The sequence below is a fragment of the Strigops habroptila genome, chromosome 5 (genome assembly GCF_004027225.2).
Source record: "Strigops habroptila isolate Jane chromosome 5, bStrHab1.2.pri, whole genome shotgun sequence".
Taxonomy (NCBI): domain Eukaryota; kingdom Metazoa; phylum Chordata; class Aves; order Psittaciformes; family Psittacidae; genus Strigops; species Strigops habroptila.
The window spans coordinates 41,882,111-41,900,634 of record NC_044281.2 but is presented as its reverse complement, the minus strand read 5'-3'; the positions used below and the strand labels follow the sequence as shown (position 1 = coordinate 41,900,634).

Below are 18,524 nucleotides of genomic sequence, written 5' to 3'. Positions count from 1 at the left end.
AGTACTCTGCTATCCCAACAATAAGAGTTAGAATGACACAGGTCTACAAGGGTTAGCACTCTTGCAATTTCTCTTTGTTGTACTTCACACTCTTTCATTTCCACTCTGTTTTGGGTTTGGTTTGTTTTGGAGCTTTTTTATCCATTCGTGCAGATACCAGAAGAGAAAGACAAGTTGGGACACAGAAGTAATGACATACCCTGGTATAATTCCAAATTAAAATCCAAAAGAATAGCTCGAGAACAGTATGGGGCTTCATACCACCTCAGGGCTGCCCGAGAAACCCCTTTAATTCCTTAACAGAATTCTTGACAAATAGAAAGAGAAAAGCTACACGATTCACTAAAAATTATTGCTTCCAGCAATACAAAGATAGTGTTTGCCTTGAAAATCAAGATTAAGTTTTTGAAAAGGCTTGTAATTCACTGACAAAACAGCATTACATTTCTATAATTTAAAATACAGCTGGAAAAACAAATAGAAGAATTAGAGAAAGATGAAAAAATCTAAGAAAATTGAAGAATTTTAATAATCTACAAAAATGTTAATCATAAAATTAATTATAAAAGCAACTGAAATTATACCTCAATAATATCTTGATTTTACAGTTAAATGCATAAAGTTCCTGTGAAGGTCTGAGACCTTATCGTACCACTCCAAAACATAGTCAATTTCTTACAATGAAATTTACTTATGAAATCATTTCACAAAAGCTTCCTAAAAGAGCAAGAAAACCTTCTATATCATCCACTGAACTGTATGGAATTTAAGCCTCCTTTGCAGATTTCAGTTGAAATGGCAGTCAGAATACCATCCTCTTTATAAAGAATCATAGAATAGTGGGGCTGGAAGGGACTATAAAGATCATCTACTTCCAACCCCTTCCAACACCTCTGCCACAGGCAGACCAGGTTGCTCAAAGCCCCGTCCAACCTGGCCTTGAACACTGCCAGGGATGGGGCAGCCACAGCTTCTCTGGGCAACCTGTGCCAGTGCCTCACCACCCTCACAGGGAAGAAACTCTTCCTAAAAGCTGACCTGAATCTCCCCTCTGTCAGTTTAAAGCCATTCCCCCTTGTCGTCTCCCTAACTGCCCTTGTAAAAAGCCCTTTTCCAGCTTTCTTGTCAGCCTCTTTAGGGACTGGAAGGCTGCTTTAAGGTCTCCTCACAGCCTTTTCTTCTCTAGGCTGAACAACCACAGCTCTCCCAGCCTGTCTCCATAGGAACACTCTTAGAATGCCTTTCTTTTTTTTTTTTTTTTGAACACTTCATATTTATGAAATAAAACTCTCTCTTTTGCAATTATTTCCTTTCTGTATTTCAAATTGCCTGAAGGTTTTCTCATAAACTCTAATTAGGGGCCAGTGGATACTTCTGAAAATCCTATATATTTAAATATATAGGGAAAATCTGATCTGCAGTCCAATAGAACAAGCATAGCATTGGTATTTAAGATTTAATGTCATTTTAGCCGTTCTCAGGTTTGGAAGTACTTGACATAACCTGATAGGTTACAAACTAGGTAGAGATTGGGCATTTCTTTTACACTGATCACAGACATTTTACATGATCTTCATGCCGCTACAGAACATTCACCAGAAAAGCAGTTGCAGTATAAGGTTAGCAGCCCTTTTTAAGGATCTAAGATGTAACATACTCAAATGAAACATATGACTGCTGGCCTCAAACAGCTGCTCTTCCATCTGCGCATAGGCAGTTCTATATAGACATTACACATAGGCCAGAGACAAATGGAAAGTTTGCACAACCAAATTATTTACACAAAAAATGAACATTGCTGCTGGTTAGATCAGCAGAGGCTCACCAATCCTCTTCCCTTGCTTGTGGTTTCAGAGCCACCTGCCACAATAATCACAGTGTGAGTAAAGACAAATAAGCAGAACAAGCTGTAACAGAAAGAAAAGCAGCAGCTAAGTTTCTCATAACCTAAGCAGCAAACCATCACTTAACATGGGCTGCCCCTCCCTGCACTGCTGTGTCCAGAGCTGGGGGAGAAACCACAACATGTCACAATCACGTTTCAACTTAAACAACTTACGCATTATCCATACCAGTCAAAACTTCATCACATCTCACCCTGAAAATTCTTTTATGGAAGACGACTGCAGACACCGAATGTAGAAGTTCTGCCTTGTTATTTTATAACTTTAAATCCAGCATGTAAGAACAGTAACAGCGTATCAACCAAGAACAAACACTAGGAAACACGTCAGTGTGAAAAAAAATAATAAATACATATATAATAGTTTTGTAACACATTGCACATAATTTTGAAAATTTCCCCTCTGACTTTTTATAGAGGTTTATGTCTAAAAACAATATCTGCAATAGGCCAATTAAAGGTAAAACCAATATGATTTAAATTGAGCCAGGTTTTCTCTGAAAGTGTAGGGTTGCAACACCTTTCTCAACTTTTGAACCTGAAATGACAGTCTGAAATATTAGAGATAATTTAATGATAAATAAAACAAATTAAAATAAGGATAAAACCTTAAGTTACCTGGTCGGACCTCATTCCTGAGCAGGAGATTGGACTAGAGACCTCTTGAGTCCCTTCCAATCTGCGCTTTTCTAATTCTTATGAAAAGTGAGTGTTTCTGTGTATTTTGAAGGAAAGAGAAACATCTCTTGAAACTGGCTCTTGGACAATTAGTTGCAATTTTGCTAACTATATGATTTAGCATACTTGAATAAAAAGATTATGCTCTGTCAAGAATGTATATCTCGTGTTCAAGATAAATTGCAGAAAAACAATAAAATCAGATGTAAATAGAGACTTCTTCAACTAGAGAAGAAACTGGATACACACAATATGCAAATGCAGACACGACCAAGAAGAATGAACTCACAAATAAATCAAAATCAATTTGAAATTAGGCAGCTTTTCAAATGTTGGCTGTGGGGACTTGCAGCAATAAGAAATAACGAGTTGATCTTGAGACAAGAAGGCTTTCACAGCTTCAGCTTCTTTTCTCCAGGTAACCCTTTCAGTCAAGCGCTTCTTGCAGAATTGTTGATATAACCAAATTCAATGGTTATGCAAACTACCTACAGGAATACAATAAGCCACAAGAGCTTCTGCTCTTGACCTGTTTGACATGAAATGAAGACATATTTCTTTGGACTAAGCAAGGAAAAGATATTTTAGTGCTATCAAAATAGATGAGGAAATTCCAAGTAGTGTAGGACTATTTTCATTCTTTTGCTAAAACAGCAGTCAGTTCCACCTGCCTGCAAGTCTTTTATTTTGCTCCGCTATAATCTCTTTACTGCTTTTAGCACATGCTGTATATTGTTTCAGTAACAACTTAGACAAATTGCTGTAAGTAGGGGTAGTTTTGTGTCTGGCTTTTTCCCCTGGAAGGAGTATCACTGCTATAGACACCGCTATGGACTTGAGAATCCATCAGATTCTAGGGTGTCTACCTGGCCATGTGGTAGTCCCATCAGTAAACGTTTACTCCCAGTAGGATATGTTACACAGAAATGTGGCAGATAAATAAAAACAAGGTGGCAAAATCTAAAGAGAAGACATGATAACATATAGAAAGATTTTGTTTTCTTCCTTCTTTTGCACTAGTTTCCTGTAGTATGATACGTACTGATATCACTAAAGCCATCATATGCCTCATGAAAATACTCTGTTTGGAACAGTTTAGCTTTATTTTCTTAACTTCTAACTGGAATGTTATAAGAGAACAGCTTTTAGTGCCTCTTCTTGCAAATATGCTAGCATGAGTAGTCCAGTAAGAGTAAAAGAGACTATTTACTCAGCAGCACTTAAAAGACAAAGCAATAAGAAACTATGACATTCTCCGACTTATTTTTTCCACACAGTCTTAACAAATACACCACAGGTGAGTTGGATTCAAAGCATGCCAGATTTCAGCATTAAAAATATTCAGAAAAAGAGGTAAAGTTCTAATAAAACAATCTCCTGGATTTTTGCCATATCATTTAAATAAAAAGGTCAACACAAATACAGGTGATGTAGCTTGATTTTCTAAAAGCATTACATTCACTATAGTGGATTTCTGATCTCATATTAAGTTGAAGCTTAGGCTTATGCATCAAAGCCATTTCCCAAGTAGTCACCACCTAAGTACTTAGAACAAGTTACAGACTTTCAATATCCTGATATGGTTAATATTACCACTGGGCTTCAGGCCCACTGTTAAGGTCCTTGTGCTGCAAAGTGCAGCGCGCTCTCTTGCAGACAATACCCTGTAAGGCTCATTTGCTGCATTGCAGCATACTTAACTGCAGCATGGGAAGCTTTCAGAATCTTTGCCACATGCTAAAAAGCACAAAGCTGTACGAGTTAGAAATCCAGTAGTGCTTCTGTGCTTATTTTTTGTGATGCAGAGAGAGTCACATACACGTATTTGTGTACACTGGGGTTTTTTTTTAGAAATGTAATGAAGTACATTTGGTGTGTAAGAGCAAGCAGCTTTAAAGCTAAGGTGGATACTAGCAAGACCCAACTAACCATTTGCTCATCTCTATACTAATTCCTAATACTGTAGTCCTAAGACTACAAGGTAGTGAGATCAATTAAAGATTTTAAAGGCAACTGTACATTAATGTATGCAAAAACATATAAAAGATTCTCATACTTGCTCTTTCTCCTGAGCTCTACAAATCATTTCCTGTTCTTTCTGTAGCCTTTCTTTCTTATCTTTCTCTTCTTTTCTTCTAGCAGTTATAGCAGCTTCGAGTTTAGCAGCCTCTTCCTGCTGTGCTTTCCACTGTAGAACCTGGAAGAAACGGTTGAAAAGACAGTCCTGCAGCAGACTTGTGCAATACTGTGAACCTGCCAAACTGAGAGAGGGAAGAAAATCCATGTAACCCAATTACAAACTAAGATTTATAATCTTACCAGCAATACATAATCACTTAGCAAGCATCAGCTTTCTGCATGCTAATGTACAATTTGCAACTGACTGGCATAATATGCAATAAAATCGCATGTGAAACGATTTTTGGCAAAATTACCAAAACCATCTCAGTAACATCAGATCTTAAATTGCCCATCAATGCTTAGACTTTCAGTAACATGTAAATTTTTTAATGAACTTATGAATGAATGGAGACCAGTGCTAAAAGACCAGAGTCTGCTTACACCTTTCAACTTGGGCAGTTCTGAAACAGCACTTCACTTTCAACCAACTCTGTGGAAATCAACAGATTCCAGCGACAAAGACTTCATCTTTTGTCAGCTTTCAAACGGTGCAAAATTAGTGTAGGATCCCTGCGAGCTGTGAAGGGTTGTGACCAGTGTATACCAAACATCCCACTCATCTGTGGGAAGAGAGACATCAGTTGCAGCTCAGCTGCCCAGCGGCTGCCCAGACTGCTGGTTCAGCACACGTGGAAGCACAGCAGGAACCAGCTCCACCGCACCCTCATTACAGGGTCTGCTACCCTGCTTAACAAAACATGTTGGGGACGGGATGGATCGCTCAGCTCAACATGCCAGAAATCCATTTTTGACACATTCCTGATACACTCTATTGGTTAAACAAGACAACACATCCTCAGCAACTGGTAATAGTTAGTGACTTGTTTTCAGTGCTCTCGAGCACACTGCTCTCAGCCAGCGTGGAGCCCTGATTTACCTTGGTGCTGTCAAGAGCAGTTGTATGCTCATCTGTTTCACACTGGTTTCAACAGGATTAACAGTGTCTGCTTTTTGTTGGCTTGCCAGCTCTTTTTACAATGGATTTGTCAAGTGTAACAGGACTCTGCATTCCTCAAAGGAACAAGCATTTCAGCCATTTTTCATCCAGTTTTCTATACTACAGTAAGTACTAAGGTATTAATGTTTTTTACCACCTCTACTGCATTTCACTAGCTATGTGCACAGACTCCATCAATTCTTCTGCTCTGTGTTTGTAAAAGAATTTTGCTCAGGAGTCCAGTGCTCTCTGGGGTCTCAGGTTCTCAGTGAGTTGTATCTCTGAGGGATGCCGTGTTTGCCCCCCTTCTCTGCTTAAATAACAATTATATTTTGTTCTTTGCCAAGCGTCACAGTCAGCTAAACACTGCTGTGACTTTTCATGTAGTTCAGGCAAAGTAATAACAAGAAAATAACATGAAATTTTACAGTGCTTATAAAATTAAACTCTCTTTATTGAAAGATTTAAAGATAGCTTGTTAAAGAGATACTCTGCCTGTAATGAAGGCCGTGTGTACACAGACTAACCAACAGTTACTTTTGTCTCGTGCATCCCACATTCATCTTTAAAAGTTCGGTGCAGTTTGCTGACATACCCAAGCATAAGGATTAACTGATTTGGTTTAGTTTTCCCATGTTTTAATAATAACTATTGAGTTTTGGGGTTCTTCAAATAACTTTCATTTACACTGTTACTTTCTCAGAGTACATACAATTTTTCCCAGCTTCAACTTCAACCCCAAAGTTAAGAATTATGATTTAGTTGAGCATTAAATTCTTTTTAACCTCTTTCCTTCCATTTTTGTAAGTAATTCTCAGTGAGGGCCTGTTCATAATTGTGTTTCACCTTCTGAAATCTCTTGTCTCTCCTTTCTAGGGAGGGGGAAAAAAAAAAGCTAGGTAACAGCCATCTTCACCAGTCAGATGTTTTACAGGAAGAGAGCAAGTCAAAAATTATCCTTGCAACTAGGAAAATGTAAGCAGCCAGGAGAAAAAAGCCACAAGATCCTGAAACCCCAAACCTCTCTACTTCCCTCCCTCTCCACCCTATTTGGACAATGCTACTCATTATTTTATGGGGCAATGGGGAAGAAACAGGGATAACTTTGCGCCAGCAAGTATTAATGGCACTGAATGAATGTCAAAGCAGTAGGATGGTTTGCAAGGAGGGAACAAACGTGCGCACGTGGAAACTAGAGCAGGGCATGGATGCTTGAAAATATGCAAGAGGAACCACTCAGGGTATATACATGCAAACTGCACTTGTCCATATGTCTGAGTGTGCAGTAATGTAATGGCAGACAGCATAGGAACCCCTATTTTTCTTTTTGCTATTCTTACAAAATTATTTCAAACTGGAATTCAAACTTGCACCATATGGAAAGAAAAATTAAAAATCTTATTGCAGTGTTCCTTAGCACAGATGTGTTACTCTTCACATATGATCTTCTCAGAATTTTGGAAATGTTCCCTAAATAGGATCTCACGTATATAATAATAATGATAACAATAAAAATTGTTAATGAAAGATATATTTGGTAGAGCTTCTTTGACCGTGGTAAAACTATCCTTTAATTCCTAAAAAGAAAAAAGCATCCCCCCAAATCCTTTAACCTGCCAGTCATAGGTATGTTAAGTTTCTGTAAGAACTGGGGAGCAGACTGAGCACTTGTGGGACACCCAGATCACCTGTTCTCCCCCACTCCCCCATTCTCTGTTAACTAGAAGTGACATATTAGCATAAATAACCCTTAGACATAAGTACTGTAATATAAATAGCTCTAAGCATCTGCATTAAATCTTTTTCTTTTTTTTTTTTTTGCCTCCAGAGAAAGAGAACTAAAAATGACTGGTCCCACTTGCATATACACTGCATATGAATAGATTACCTTAGTTTTTGCTAAGTAGTAGGTTTTCCCTCCCCCCTCCCAGTAATATCCTGCTTTTGGTCATCCCAAATATATTAAAGAATGCAAGCAGTATGTGCAAATAAGTAGTTTTCAAATTTTTATTTAATGACTTGATTAATCAAGACTGCTATATCACAGCATAAATACCTTAAGCCCTCTTACCCAGGTTGTGGGAGATCCACATTCAATTCTTTATTCTGCAAAAGGGAATATGAAGCAATGTTTATGGTTAAAATTATTCCAGGTTGAAGAAAACAGAATCAGAGCAGCTGAGGTTGGAAGGGACCTCTCAAGGCCATCCAGGCCACCACCCTGCTCAAGCAAGGTCAGCTGCAGCTGGTTACCTAGGACTACGCTGAATCAAGGTTTAAGTATCTCCAAATGGTGGAGGCTCCACAACCTCTCTGGCCAATGTGTTCTGGTGTTATCCCCCCTCTCAGTAAAGAAACAATAAATGGAATGGAATTTCAAGTGTGTCAGTTTGTGCCTGCTGCCTCTTGTCCTGTCACTGGGCACCTCTGGAAGGAGCCTGGCCCTGTCCTCCTTGCACCCTCCCCTCTAGGTATTTAAACACATTGGTGAGATCCCCCTGAGCCTCCTCTTCTCCAGGCTGAGCAGTCCCAGCTCTCTCCACCTTTCCTCATTGGAGAAGTGACCTCCATTTTAATGGTCCTTTGCTGGACTCGTTCCAGTAAGAAATAAAATAATGAAACACTTTTTGAAGCAGGGACCTGTACCCACCTGTCTTCAAAATTAAAAAAACCATCATTATTGCTACACTAGCTTGAGCCAGGGTCTTCTCATTCTCTGACACCATAGTTGTTCCACTTGAAAATCACCAAGAGGCGGAAGAGTGTCTATCTCCCAGTGTCCAGACATTCACTTGGGAACGTCTTCTCTGCTGACCACTGTCTTTACTGTCAAAGAATTACTCTGGTGTAGAGGAACACATTTTCTTTATAGTTCAGTCCTCTCATCATTCTCCCATGCCAGTTCCCATATCAGTTCTGGGACTGAAGTCTTCTCCTATAATGTGAGATCTTACTGCCTTAAGTTTGTTTGTAAGTTAAAAACACCAAGTTGACAAATAGATGCTGTAAGACTTAAGCAAGTTCCAAGAAAAAGAATCAGACAGCTATATTTTTAGGCATAACAGAAATGCATTTTCTTGAGGAATATGCAAAGCAAGGATTCTTGTGATGTAGTTCAGCATAGGGGCACTACCAAAAAGGCAGGAAAATAAAGCAGGTAAGACGACCTAGCAGGCTTTCTTGGGAGAGTTGGCTGAACTCTCCCAAGTTTTGAATAGAACCACTGACGGTGTGGAATAGCCAAGTATAAGGAACAAGATGTATTCAGACTTTTATTTCAGGGTTTTCTATAGTTCTGACACTGATAACAAACTCAGCGCTAGACAGGGTCTAAACAGCTTGCTTAGCTTGGCAGGAATGAACATGGATGAATGAGGACTTCAGAAAAAAATCGCTACGGAGCAGAGGTTTATTAGATGGATCCTACAGAGGAACCCAGTGGGTTTGGGCCTGTCTCATGCAGCAGGAATGACAAACTGATTGGTTCTAAGCCATACAAGAATAAAAAGTCCACCAAGTGGGCAAAGAAATCCATAGCAGCTCCACATCCTAAAGCAAGCAAGTTCTGAGGGAAGTGTCAGCAGAAGGGTGTGTATCACTTATAGAAAACAGACAGTTACAATTTCAAACCATCCACCTAAACAGAAATATGGAACAATAATAGAACATGGGTTACATGAGATGACCATACTAGCAACTAAGAGATTTCTAGAGGGAATGTATCAATTTTTATAAGATCCTATTTTCTGGAGCTTTCCTGTAATACCTGAGTGACCCCTCTCCCCGCCCCGCCATGTGAAATTTGTAACACAAGGTCTTTGTCTAAATAGAAATTTTTATTTAGCAAGTTTGACAGCAGTCTGCTCGTGCATTTTAGGAGTTTAAGAATCTAAAATAAAATGCTAAATTGTTTCAGTTACCCTTCTCTTGCTACACTAATAAACTTAAAAGGAATGTTTTGAAAATTAATGTGGAACATCATTTAATCATTTCTACCTCACTTTTGAAACAGACTGAAGCAAAAACATATACATGAAGCTTTAAAATTTAACAGGAAACAAAAAAATAAATTAATCTGCCAGAAGTCTGCCCTGACTGGAGCTAGACTGAACTGCAGAAACATATGAAGGAACTTTAAACTTCTGTAATAACATAATTGAGATTTTCTGGGCTGGGCTGAAATGAGGTAACAGTTGAACTATGTAACAAAAGAATTGGTTTTTTTAAGCTTACATTTTTGTACATCCTGCTTCACATTCCTTTCAAATTCTCTTCAACAATTATATATACATGCAGTAAGCAGGCTCATCACATGCAGCTTCAGTTTTCTCCAACTCTGAGAACCCTCTTGGTCCTTTACTGGTCTTCTCTAGATATTAATTTACCTATTAACAAGGGATCTTTTTTAGTCGTTTGATTGCAATCATTACATAGCATGGTTTGCCCACTAAATGGGTTTCAATAAAAGTTGCAGTTAACTGATGCTTCAGGGGAACTACTGACTGGAAGTGGATGTTGAGAATAGGATTGGTCCAGCAGTAAGTGTCAAGACAATAACTGACTGAAGGGAAGCAAACAACGACAAAGCAGTGAGCAGATACAGATACTAATCTAGTCTAAAATCATCTCAAACATCCTTATTCATTTATTTTGAATAGCAGTTGTTTGCATGGCATGTGTAACACACCAATCTTGTGACAGGCCACAATCACTTTACTAGTTATTTTCACATAGCTCTTCCATTAAAGCCTTTTGATTGAGTCAGAAATCAATCCTGGGGCACAATCTAGATTTTCAACAGGTTTCATACAAACAAGTGAGCATAACCAAGCATCAAATATATAACTTCACTCAGCTGACAAAACATTAATCATGCAATGAGGTTCCCCAGACAAAACTGATATGCCAATAATTCACTGCGTATCTCCACTACCTTCTACAATGCTACCTCCACTGCCCTGAATCACCACTAAGAACACCTATTTACTCAGCAGGTAGGATCTGCTTTCTATTTTTATCCAGTTAGGTTTTTTGAATGCACAAATCCTATTGCCAATCAAGAAAATGGGTTATAAGAATATCAAGGAAAGTTTGATTGTATTATACTTTCCCACAATATCCATTTATTCTTTCCCATAGGCAGCATATGAAGGTAGTTTACATTACCCTTGCCCCTCCCTCATTTGTCTAATCCATGCCTTTTCGTTAAGGCAAAAGAGGAGTCACCGCCTTTAAAAAATTTTTCATAATTGCAACAAAAAGGGAAAACATGTAAAAACCAGAAAAGCACTGTTTGCAAAATATTTATAAAATGTGATTCAGTAGGTTGGCATTATGCCATGACTTCTGCACATGAAGAGTTAAGGTCATATAGAATAAACTGTTCTTAACTGAGCTGAGCTAAATTAAAGTGTTTTATTATGTAAGAAACACCAAAAATTACTAATTCAACACCTGATTCAAAGGCCAATATGTTTCACTTTTTAAGCCACATTCAAACATTAAAACATCTCTCTGCTAGAGAGTAGTTTTAGTCCCACAGCCTCAACATATTTTGTGGGCCAGCCTGTCTATGAAGAGGAACTTCTCCTGGAATACTGCCCACAGAAAATGGCAGGGGCAAGAATGAAAAGGTTCCTAAATCACTCCCCTGCCCATGTTGTCAGAGGTTCAAAGAATAGGAGCTAGACTATCTCCACTCATAATAGCAAAGGGTATAGTGTACTGCCTCTATGAAAACCCAACCTGCATCTCTATTTGCCTTGCAAACTATACTTCACTGTGAGTCTGTACAACACATGGCACAGTGGGAAACCAGTCCTACCTGAGAGTCTCTACCTGAGGGTTCTGCTGCCAAACAACCACCACCACCAAAGGATAGACAGGGAAATGGAGCACAATAATGGAGGGATCTCTGTGGCACACATTTCCATACTTCTGTACATTGCTGTTTAAAACTGACTACCTGATGCTGAATTTCCAGCATTCATTATTTAAGCTTTTCAAGAAAACCCACTCTATTCATCAGCTTTTTCCTCCAGAGGCAGGGTCATGCAGATCTGAAGAGCAACAACAACAAAAAAAATCCTGAACAATAATTCTGACTCACTAAGGCAGTAATCTGAGTCCACAGAATGCACAAAAAACCTGATGTGTTCTTGATTGCATTCTTTCATTCCTAGGAGTGCAAAATCAGAAGGGTAGAGTTTACTGTGTCAACAGTAAATGTTCTGTTTAAATATTAAAAAAATCCTAGTAGTTAAACTAATATTGAAAACACACTGAAACCTGGATCCCCTATTGCCTGTTTCACAAAGAAGCTTACATACAAGCACTGCCAACATTAAGTTTTGAAAGTTTTTAATTACAACCAGCATTTCAAGTATGTTTCACAGTTCATGTATTATTAGAGGAGCTTTTGCCAAGTGAATTATTAAATTGCTGCGCTAAACAGAATGTGTACATACCTATTTTCAGATCATTATTTCAATATTGCATATTACAATAATGTAAAGTACACTGCTAACTAATTAAAGTAATAAATTAATTCTTTCACTCTAACATCTGAATAGTAATAACGTATTTACCATGTATTTCATGCTACAAGATACATTTCTCAATGACAAAGCAATTTTTGAGATACTTTCCTTGTGAATACCCTATAAATCAGCACGTGGTAACACAGCACTAAGCAAAGTTTTCTCTTTAAGCAACACTGACTTATGTTATAAACAGATCTTGAAGCTGCCTAGGGTGGCACAAGAGAGTTGGCATCAAGCTCTTTCTAGCAGCTAAAGTGTACAGCTAGGAATATAGGAGCACAGGGCAACTGATTGGTGCAGAGAGGGTCTGCATGGCAAAGGTCATGCGAGGAGTAAAACTGGCCTTTGAAAACTAAGGCAAAAATACGCTACAAACCACAAGGACATAAAATGACCAGGAGGAACAGTGTCCCAAAATGACTACACACAGCTCCAGATCAGTATTCTCGCAGGCTACACTATGCTACATAGACATAATAAGCTGCTAGAATTCAAATTCTAAGCAAAAATTCCCAATAATTATGTGATAAAGTCAGTACTATTTGTCATAACTAAAGGCATAAAAAGAAAATCCTATGATATCCCCACTCCAATTCTCTCTAGCTCACTCCTTCAACCTTAAAAATTGACCCAATCCCAACACACTTTCAGAATCTCCTAGAGCTTTATTAATCTCTGAAATATTTCTGCACACTTTTCCCTATTTTTATTATGGTTTGCACTTTTTTTTTCCACTCTTCAAACTGTTCACAAGTCATTCTAAGAATGTCTGGGAAAAAAATTCAGAGGGTCTCTTCAAGAAAAATTATTTCACAAATGAATATGCTACACAGCAAAAGTACCACCACAAAAATCGAATGAGTAAGTTGGGGAAGCATGTAAGAAAATGCTATTCCGGCACTGGTAAAAGAAGCAGCATTTTTGTGGTGGATTCATCACTTGACTGAAAGCAACAGCAGCTGCAGCAATCAGGGTTGCATGGTCAGAAATGTTGAAATGTGATTACAAGATGACTAGAGATTCAAATGCTATTAAAAGGAATTATATGTATGTATATAAAAAATAATCCTAAGCATAAAACAAAGAATCAGAGAATGCATCTGCGTACATTTGTCCCATATTTCTCACTGGTTGTTTGGCAAAGTGGGTAGGAAATCCCAACAATAGCCATTAAGTGTTATTTCACTTCACAGCTGGGATAGCACAGACTACCTGAGCTTAGTGTTACATGGTGCATGTCATCTGCCCCAAAAACTGGCATATGAGCAATAAAATTCCTATTGTGTGGAAAAGCTCAGTGTTAGGCTACTGAAGGTGCCCTTGAAAACAGAGAACAAATACTCTTGTAAGAAAGAGTTCTTGAAAACTCTTTTTCAAGAAAGAGTTCTTGAAAAGAACAGCTTTTTGTCTTGTCCAGTTAGAGCCCAAGTAGTCACTCAGAACTACTTTGCTTTGGAAAGGAGGAACACCAAATTGCACAGGAATCTACATCTGCTCTCTTTCCATAGGGTTATTCAGGCTAGAGTCCTCTAGGTCATCCAAGGCCTTCCTACAGCTACTGACACTGTGCTCATATGAAGCTCAACAGAAAGAGCAAGCTTGGAATCAGAGTCCAAAAGCACAGCAAGAAACATCCACAGTTCAAACAACCAGACCAATCCACTTCTATTGCCAGGACTAGCTCCTCTCCTTTCTTACCCTCCTTCCCAACTTCACTGTGTCACTGTCATCTTCCTGCCCAGCTTTTCTGCCCTCTTTCTTGCTGAATACAGAATTGAGAGCTATCCCATTTATGGCAAGTCAGAGATACCTCTTCATTTTTCCAGATGGATGCCACAAGGCACAGAGGGGGAAAAAATGCCTCTTAATTGCAAGTTTGAATTCAACCCACGTCAACCATGACATTTTTCCTTCACATTTTCAAGATAAGGACTGCAGTCTCAGAACAAATTGGTGACCCAAGAAATTCTGTTTACAGAGAGAAGGCCATTTTAGAGCTATGCATTTTTAGTGTGTCTTGAAAAAGACAATTAAGCAAAAACAGATGTAAAATGTAGTTAAGTGATAAAAGGTTATGGGCTACAAGAATTACAGGACTGCAACATCAGTTCTTCAGAGAGGATATTCTTCTCAGTTCAGTTCCTAATGGACACATAATCCAATCAATGAAGATGATTTAATAAATTTGGCAAACTACTTATTTCCCCACACAAGAAAAGGTCGTCACTTTACTTTCTACTGTAGAACTGGCCAAAGAGCAAGGTCAAACTGAGATCACTAGAAGATTTAACATGGATAACTCATTAAAAGGTGACTTTCATTACCAGCAGCATAGCCTCTTCATGTACAATATAGCTTAGTTGTTAATACTTCAGATAAAAGTAGTGCATGCTGATCTATGTCTCTTGCCTGAGCAGCTCCCTTCCATGTTAAGGCAGAAAAAAAAGAAAGATTTTTAAGACAAGGGGGAAGGAAATGTAGAGAGAAATAAAAAATTAAAGATGTAGTCCTCCACAGAAGAACAAGGATTCACCCAGGTAATTTCTATTAAGGTTAATAGAAGTTAAGCACAGAAATTCCACTTGGGTTAATAGGATGATAAATCCTTTAGACTTAAATATTTTATAAATGGAACAGGGCAATAGAAGTCTCGTGTTACAAAACTAAAACAATTTTTTTAATCACTAATTATACAGGAATGTCTATTTGATGACTAATAAAAGATAGTGCATTTCATTAAAAAAAGTATTTTCAAACTTACTTGCATTCACCCACAATTTCTCATTACAAACCCTACTTTGACTACTCAAACTTTTATGACTTTCTGCTAGGGACTAGGAAGAAGGAAACGAATGCATGTTGTAAAACATTTGCATCTGAAGGACAGAATCGCTACAGGTTTTCCCAGACAGACATGTGAGCCTCCACAGCATTTGCACAGCAACCCCAATGCTCACAGGAAACAAAGGCTGGATATTCTCTTTATGGATGGTTTGTGTCATGCATATAAAGTATGCAATTTAGGAAACACCAGACCTACTGGTAACATATGCTAATGTGCAGCAGTTTCAACAGCTCTCAGAAATGCAGAACTCGCAGCACAGGTAGACCTGCAGTTACGCAGTGGGCATCCCATGGATTTCTGTTTCCAACTAACGCCTTGTTTGCCAAAACTTTGGAAGTCACAGGCAAATTTTGCCCCAACAAAGCTGACATCGCCAAGGAAACTGGGAAATATAGTGAGACCTGCTACTGATGTGTAATCCTATCAACTAAAAATAAGAAAAAGCTTGCACTAATCAAACCCACAACAAATTGAAACATAAAATATTAACAATGTTATTACTGGAAATAAAGAATAGAAAGTGTATGCAGATATTCCTAAATGGAAAGATAACGAGACAGGTGCCTCGGGGTGTGAATAGTAGAGCTTATAAAAGGGAAAAAAATAAAATGCATATCAATTACAGTTCCCTGGAGCCTAAAATATTAAGGGGCATGAGGGAGTTTGTCAAAATAATGTGAAAAAGCCATCATTTTTTAAAATCAGAAAGTCCTAGAAAATACTTTTTTATAAGCATATTACACACTGGTTTTCTTTTCTCATGTGTCAGTAACCTTATGAAATGACATGAATGCTTAAAATAGCAATATATCAATTACTAGTTTACTGTGGAAGGAAGTTCAGATTTATAAGGGGGGCTCCAGATTAAGTATCACCACCACATAGAAATATTTAGCGAGAATCATCACTGTTTGCATGTATTGGCTCCTACGCTGGTGGTAGGAGTGCAGAGCTGTGGTGATTGATGAGTTACTGCCTCGTGCAGCAGGTGAAGCAGCTCGCTGCTCAGACACCCTGCTGTCTGTTCTCTGTGATACAACACTCAAAATTCTGCTGGCCATGAGCTCTCTGACAAACACTAAGCATTCAAAATCCATGCTACCACCTGATTCTAAATACAAAACCCAGCACCTCCATGACAGGTTATAGGGCAGCAAGCACTCTGAACAACAGGTCCCTCAGCAGTCCAGCAGCAAGACCGATGCTCACCTTCCTTGGGGACAAGACTTAGCTCCAATATCATGGTGAAGAAGTCATCTGTATTACTTCTACAAAACATGTAGCACCTCCTGAGTCCACACAGTTAATACACAAAGTTACTTATGACATCAACAGTTACTGACATCAACAGATATGTCAACAACAAACTACTGTGATATTAACAGATGGTGGTCTGAAATCATCAATAACTCTCAACTCCAAAACCGTATTCCTTCTTCTCTAGACTGGGGATTCTTCTACCCTAAAAACTTCTGAACAGCACCTGGAATCATGTCCAGACTCCACAGGGTCTTGAATGACACAACAGCAAATGGCACAAGCTAACAGTATTCTGCTTCTGAAGGCCTTATGCAAGACCTAGAAGTAGTCTAGTAGTAGAGCATTTGGCAGCAGGATAATTAAGAAATACACACTTGCAAGTCTGTTTGTTAATCTCAGAATATAATCTCATCTTGTTGTGATCAGAAAAACAACAGAAGTTCACATCCCTGGTAGACCTTTGTCTAGTGCTCTTGAGCAGCTTGTGCTCCACAGGCTATCTCTAAGAGGCTGTAAGAAGTAACAAAGAAAAGCAAGACTGCTGGCACTAGGACTAATTTTGTTGCATAAAAAATTCCATATCCACCTATAGAATAATTTTAATTTGAAAATCAGAAAGTGCTTAAAAGTAACTGTTTTGGTCATTAACAGAACTGTAGGTATTGTATTCAGCTAAAAGTGTTTAAATCTTAAAAAGAGATACAAGAGAAAAGCATCTGAGCATAATCCTCAATCTAACCTGAAGAGTAAACAGATGCATTGCTTTCAGTTAGGACTAGGACTGGTACCTACAAAACTTGTGATCCAATACAGGACTGGTTTTAGTTCCGTGGAGCTGAAAGCACATCACAGGATAGTGTGTGAACAGTTTACTTTTCACATCTTATCCTTGAATTTCCTCTCAGTCAACATTATTCAGGAAATCTCTCTGTTCTTGACAACAGCAGTGTCAACATTGTATTAACACATTTAAATAATATGTAGGCTTAAATATTCACACATGCATAACCTTAAATACACTGCATTTCTATTTACAACTGCTGAACCAAATTTGCTGTCCTTTCATATGCAGTATTATCTCTTTAGTTCCTTCTGCAGCTATATGAAGAGCTCCTTTGATCCTTTACTACTTCTGCAAAATTTTGATGCAAAATTTTGATGCAAATTATTTTTCTTGCCTGAGGCGCCACTTTCCTAGCTGAAGACAGAAGACAATTCTCCTAAGAAAATAAGGTTAGGATGAGCTATCTGCTTGTCCAGCTATCTATCCACAATTAATTTTGGGGATCACTGGACAATTTCAATGAAACTTGACAGATATGTGTATATCTCAGACTTAAGATCCTACAAGCTTTTATAAACCTAGCAGCCAGGTAAATGAGCGAGATAGGTCTCAGGCTGAGGCATTATGTACTCCTCTGAAGTTTTGGGGTGCAATGGATTGTTTAAATGGACCTCAGAACTGGCAAGTCAGTCCATGGTCTCTTCCCACTTAGGGTGTCCCTCCAGCCCCCTGTTACCAAAACCCTGCTACTTATGCTGTTCTCAGAAGAATTAAAAGAAACACGCATAATAGAGTTACCATGGTCTAACAAACTGCCCTGTCACCTTCACTGGAATGGTGTGGCTCTGTGTGCACTCCTAGTCCTGCCCAGATCTGTTACAGTCAATCAACAAAGAAAGCATTTTCCATTTTGTATGTTGTCTCATATACCATAAATTATAAGCATAATGCTGGAGCAAACCACGAAGGCAGTTTAAGCTAAGACACTTCCCACGCAATTGGCAGAGCGTAGGGCATCCACTCCTGTGGCTCAGCTGGGAAGTCAATAGCTCCATTAAGCTGATCACCTGCAGTCACCTGCGCATTACCTCACAGCCATCAAACTTACCATGTTGTGTGCAACTGCAACATAACAATTTCACTGGGCGTAGAAAGAATGTGTGGTTATAAATTACACTGCAAACGTAATTTATGAAACAGGCAATAGCTGAAGTCTGAACTTCTATTTCTTTTGGATTAGTATTTACTAAACCCCTCTGAAATACACTGTAAGGATCTGGTTAACATAATGAGCATCAGATTATTTATCTTTGTATTCTGCTAATGACTTCATTAATTAGCAAAAAGGACAATTATTTTTTAATTTCTAGCTTAAGATTTAGAGAATGTCTGCT

At 38.5% G+C, this 18,524-nt stretch overlaps 1 protein-coding gene across 4 annotated transcripts in view; it reads right to left on the bottom strand.

Moving 5' to 3' along the window:
- CCDC148 (coiled-coil domain containing 148) overlaps positions 1-18,524 on the bottom strand; it is a 76,563-nt gene that overhangs the window by 15,018 nt on the left and 43,021 nt on the right. For all 4 annotated transcript variants that reach the window (XR_003991470.1, XM_030486513.1, XM_030486515.1 and 1 more), the window contains one exon: positions 4,638-4,778. Coding sequence is in view for 3 of the 4 variants with exons in the window: in XM_030486513.1 (XP_030342373.1) it covers positions 4,638-4,778 (141 nt within the window). In the remaining variant the exon portion in view is untranslated. The remainder of the gene's footprint in view (positions 1-4,637; positions 4,779-18,524) is intronic.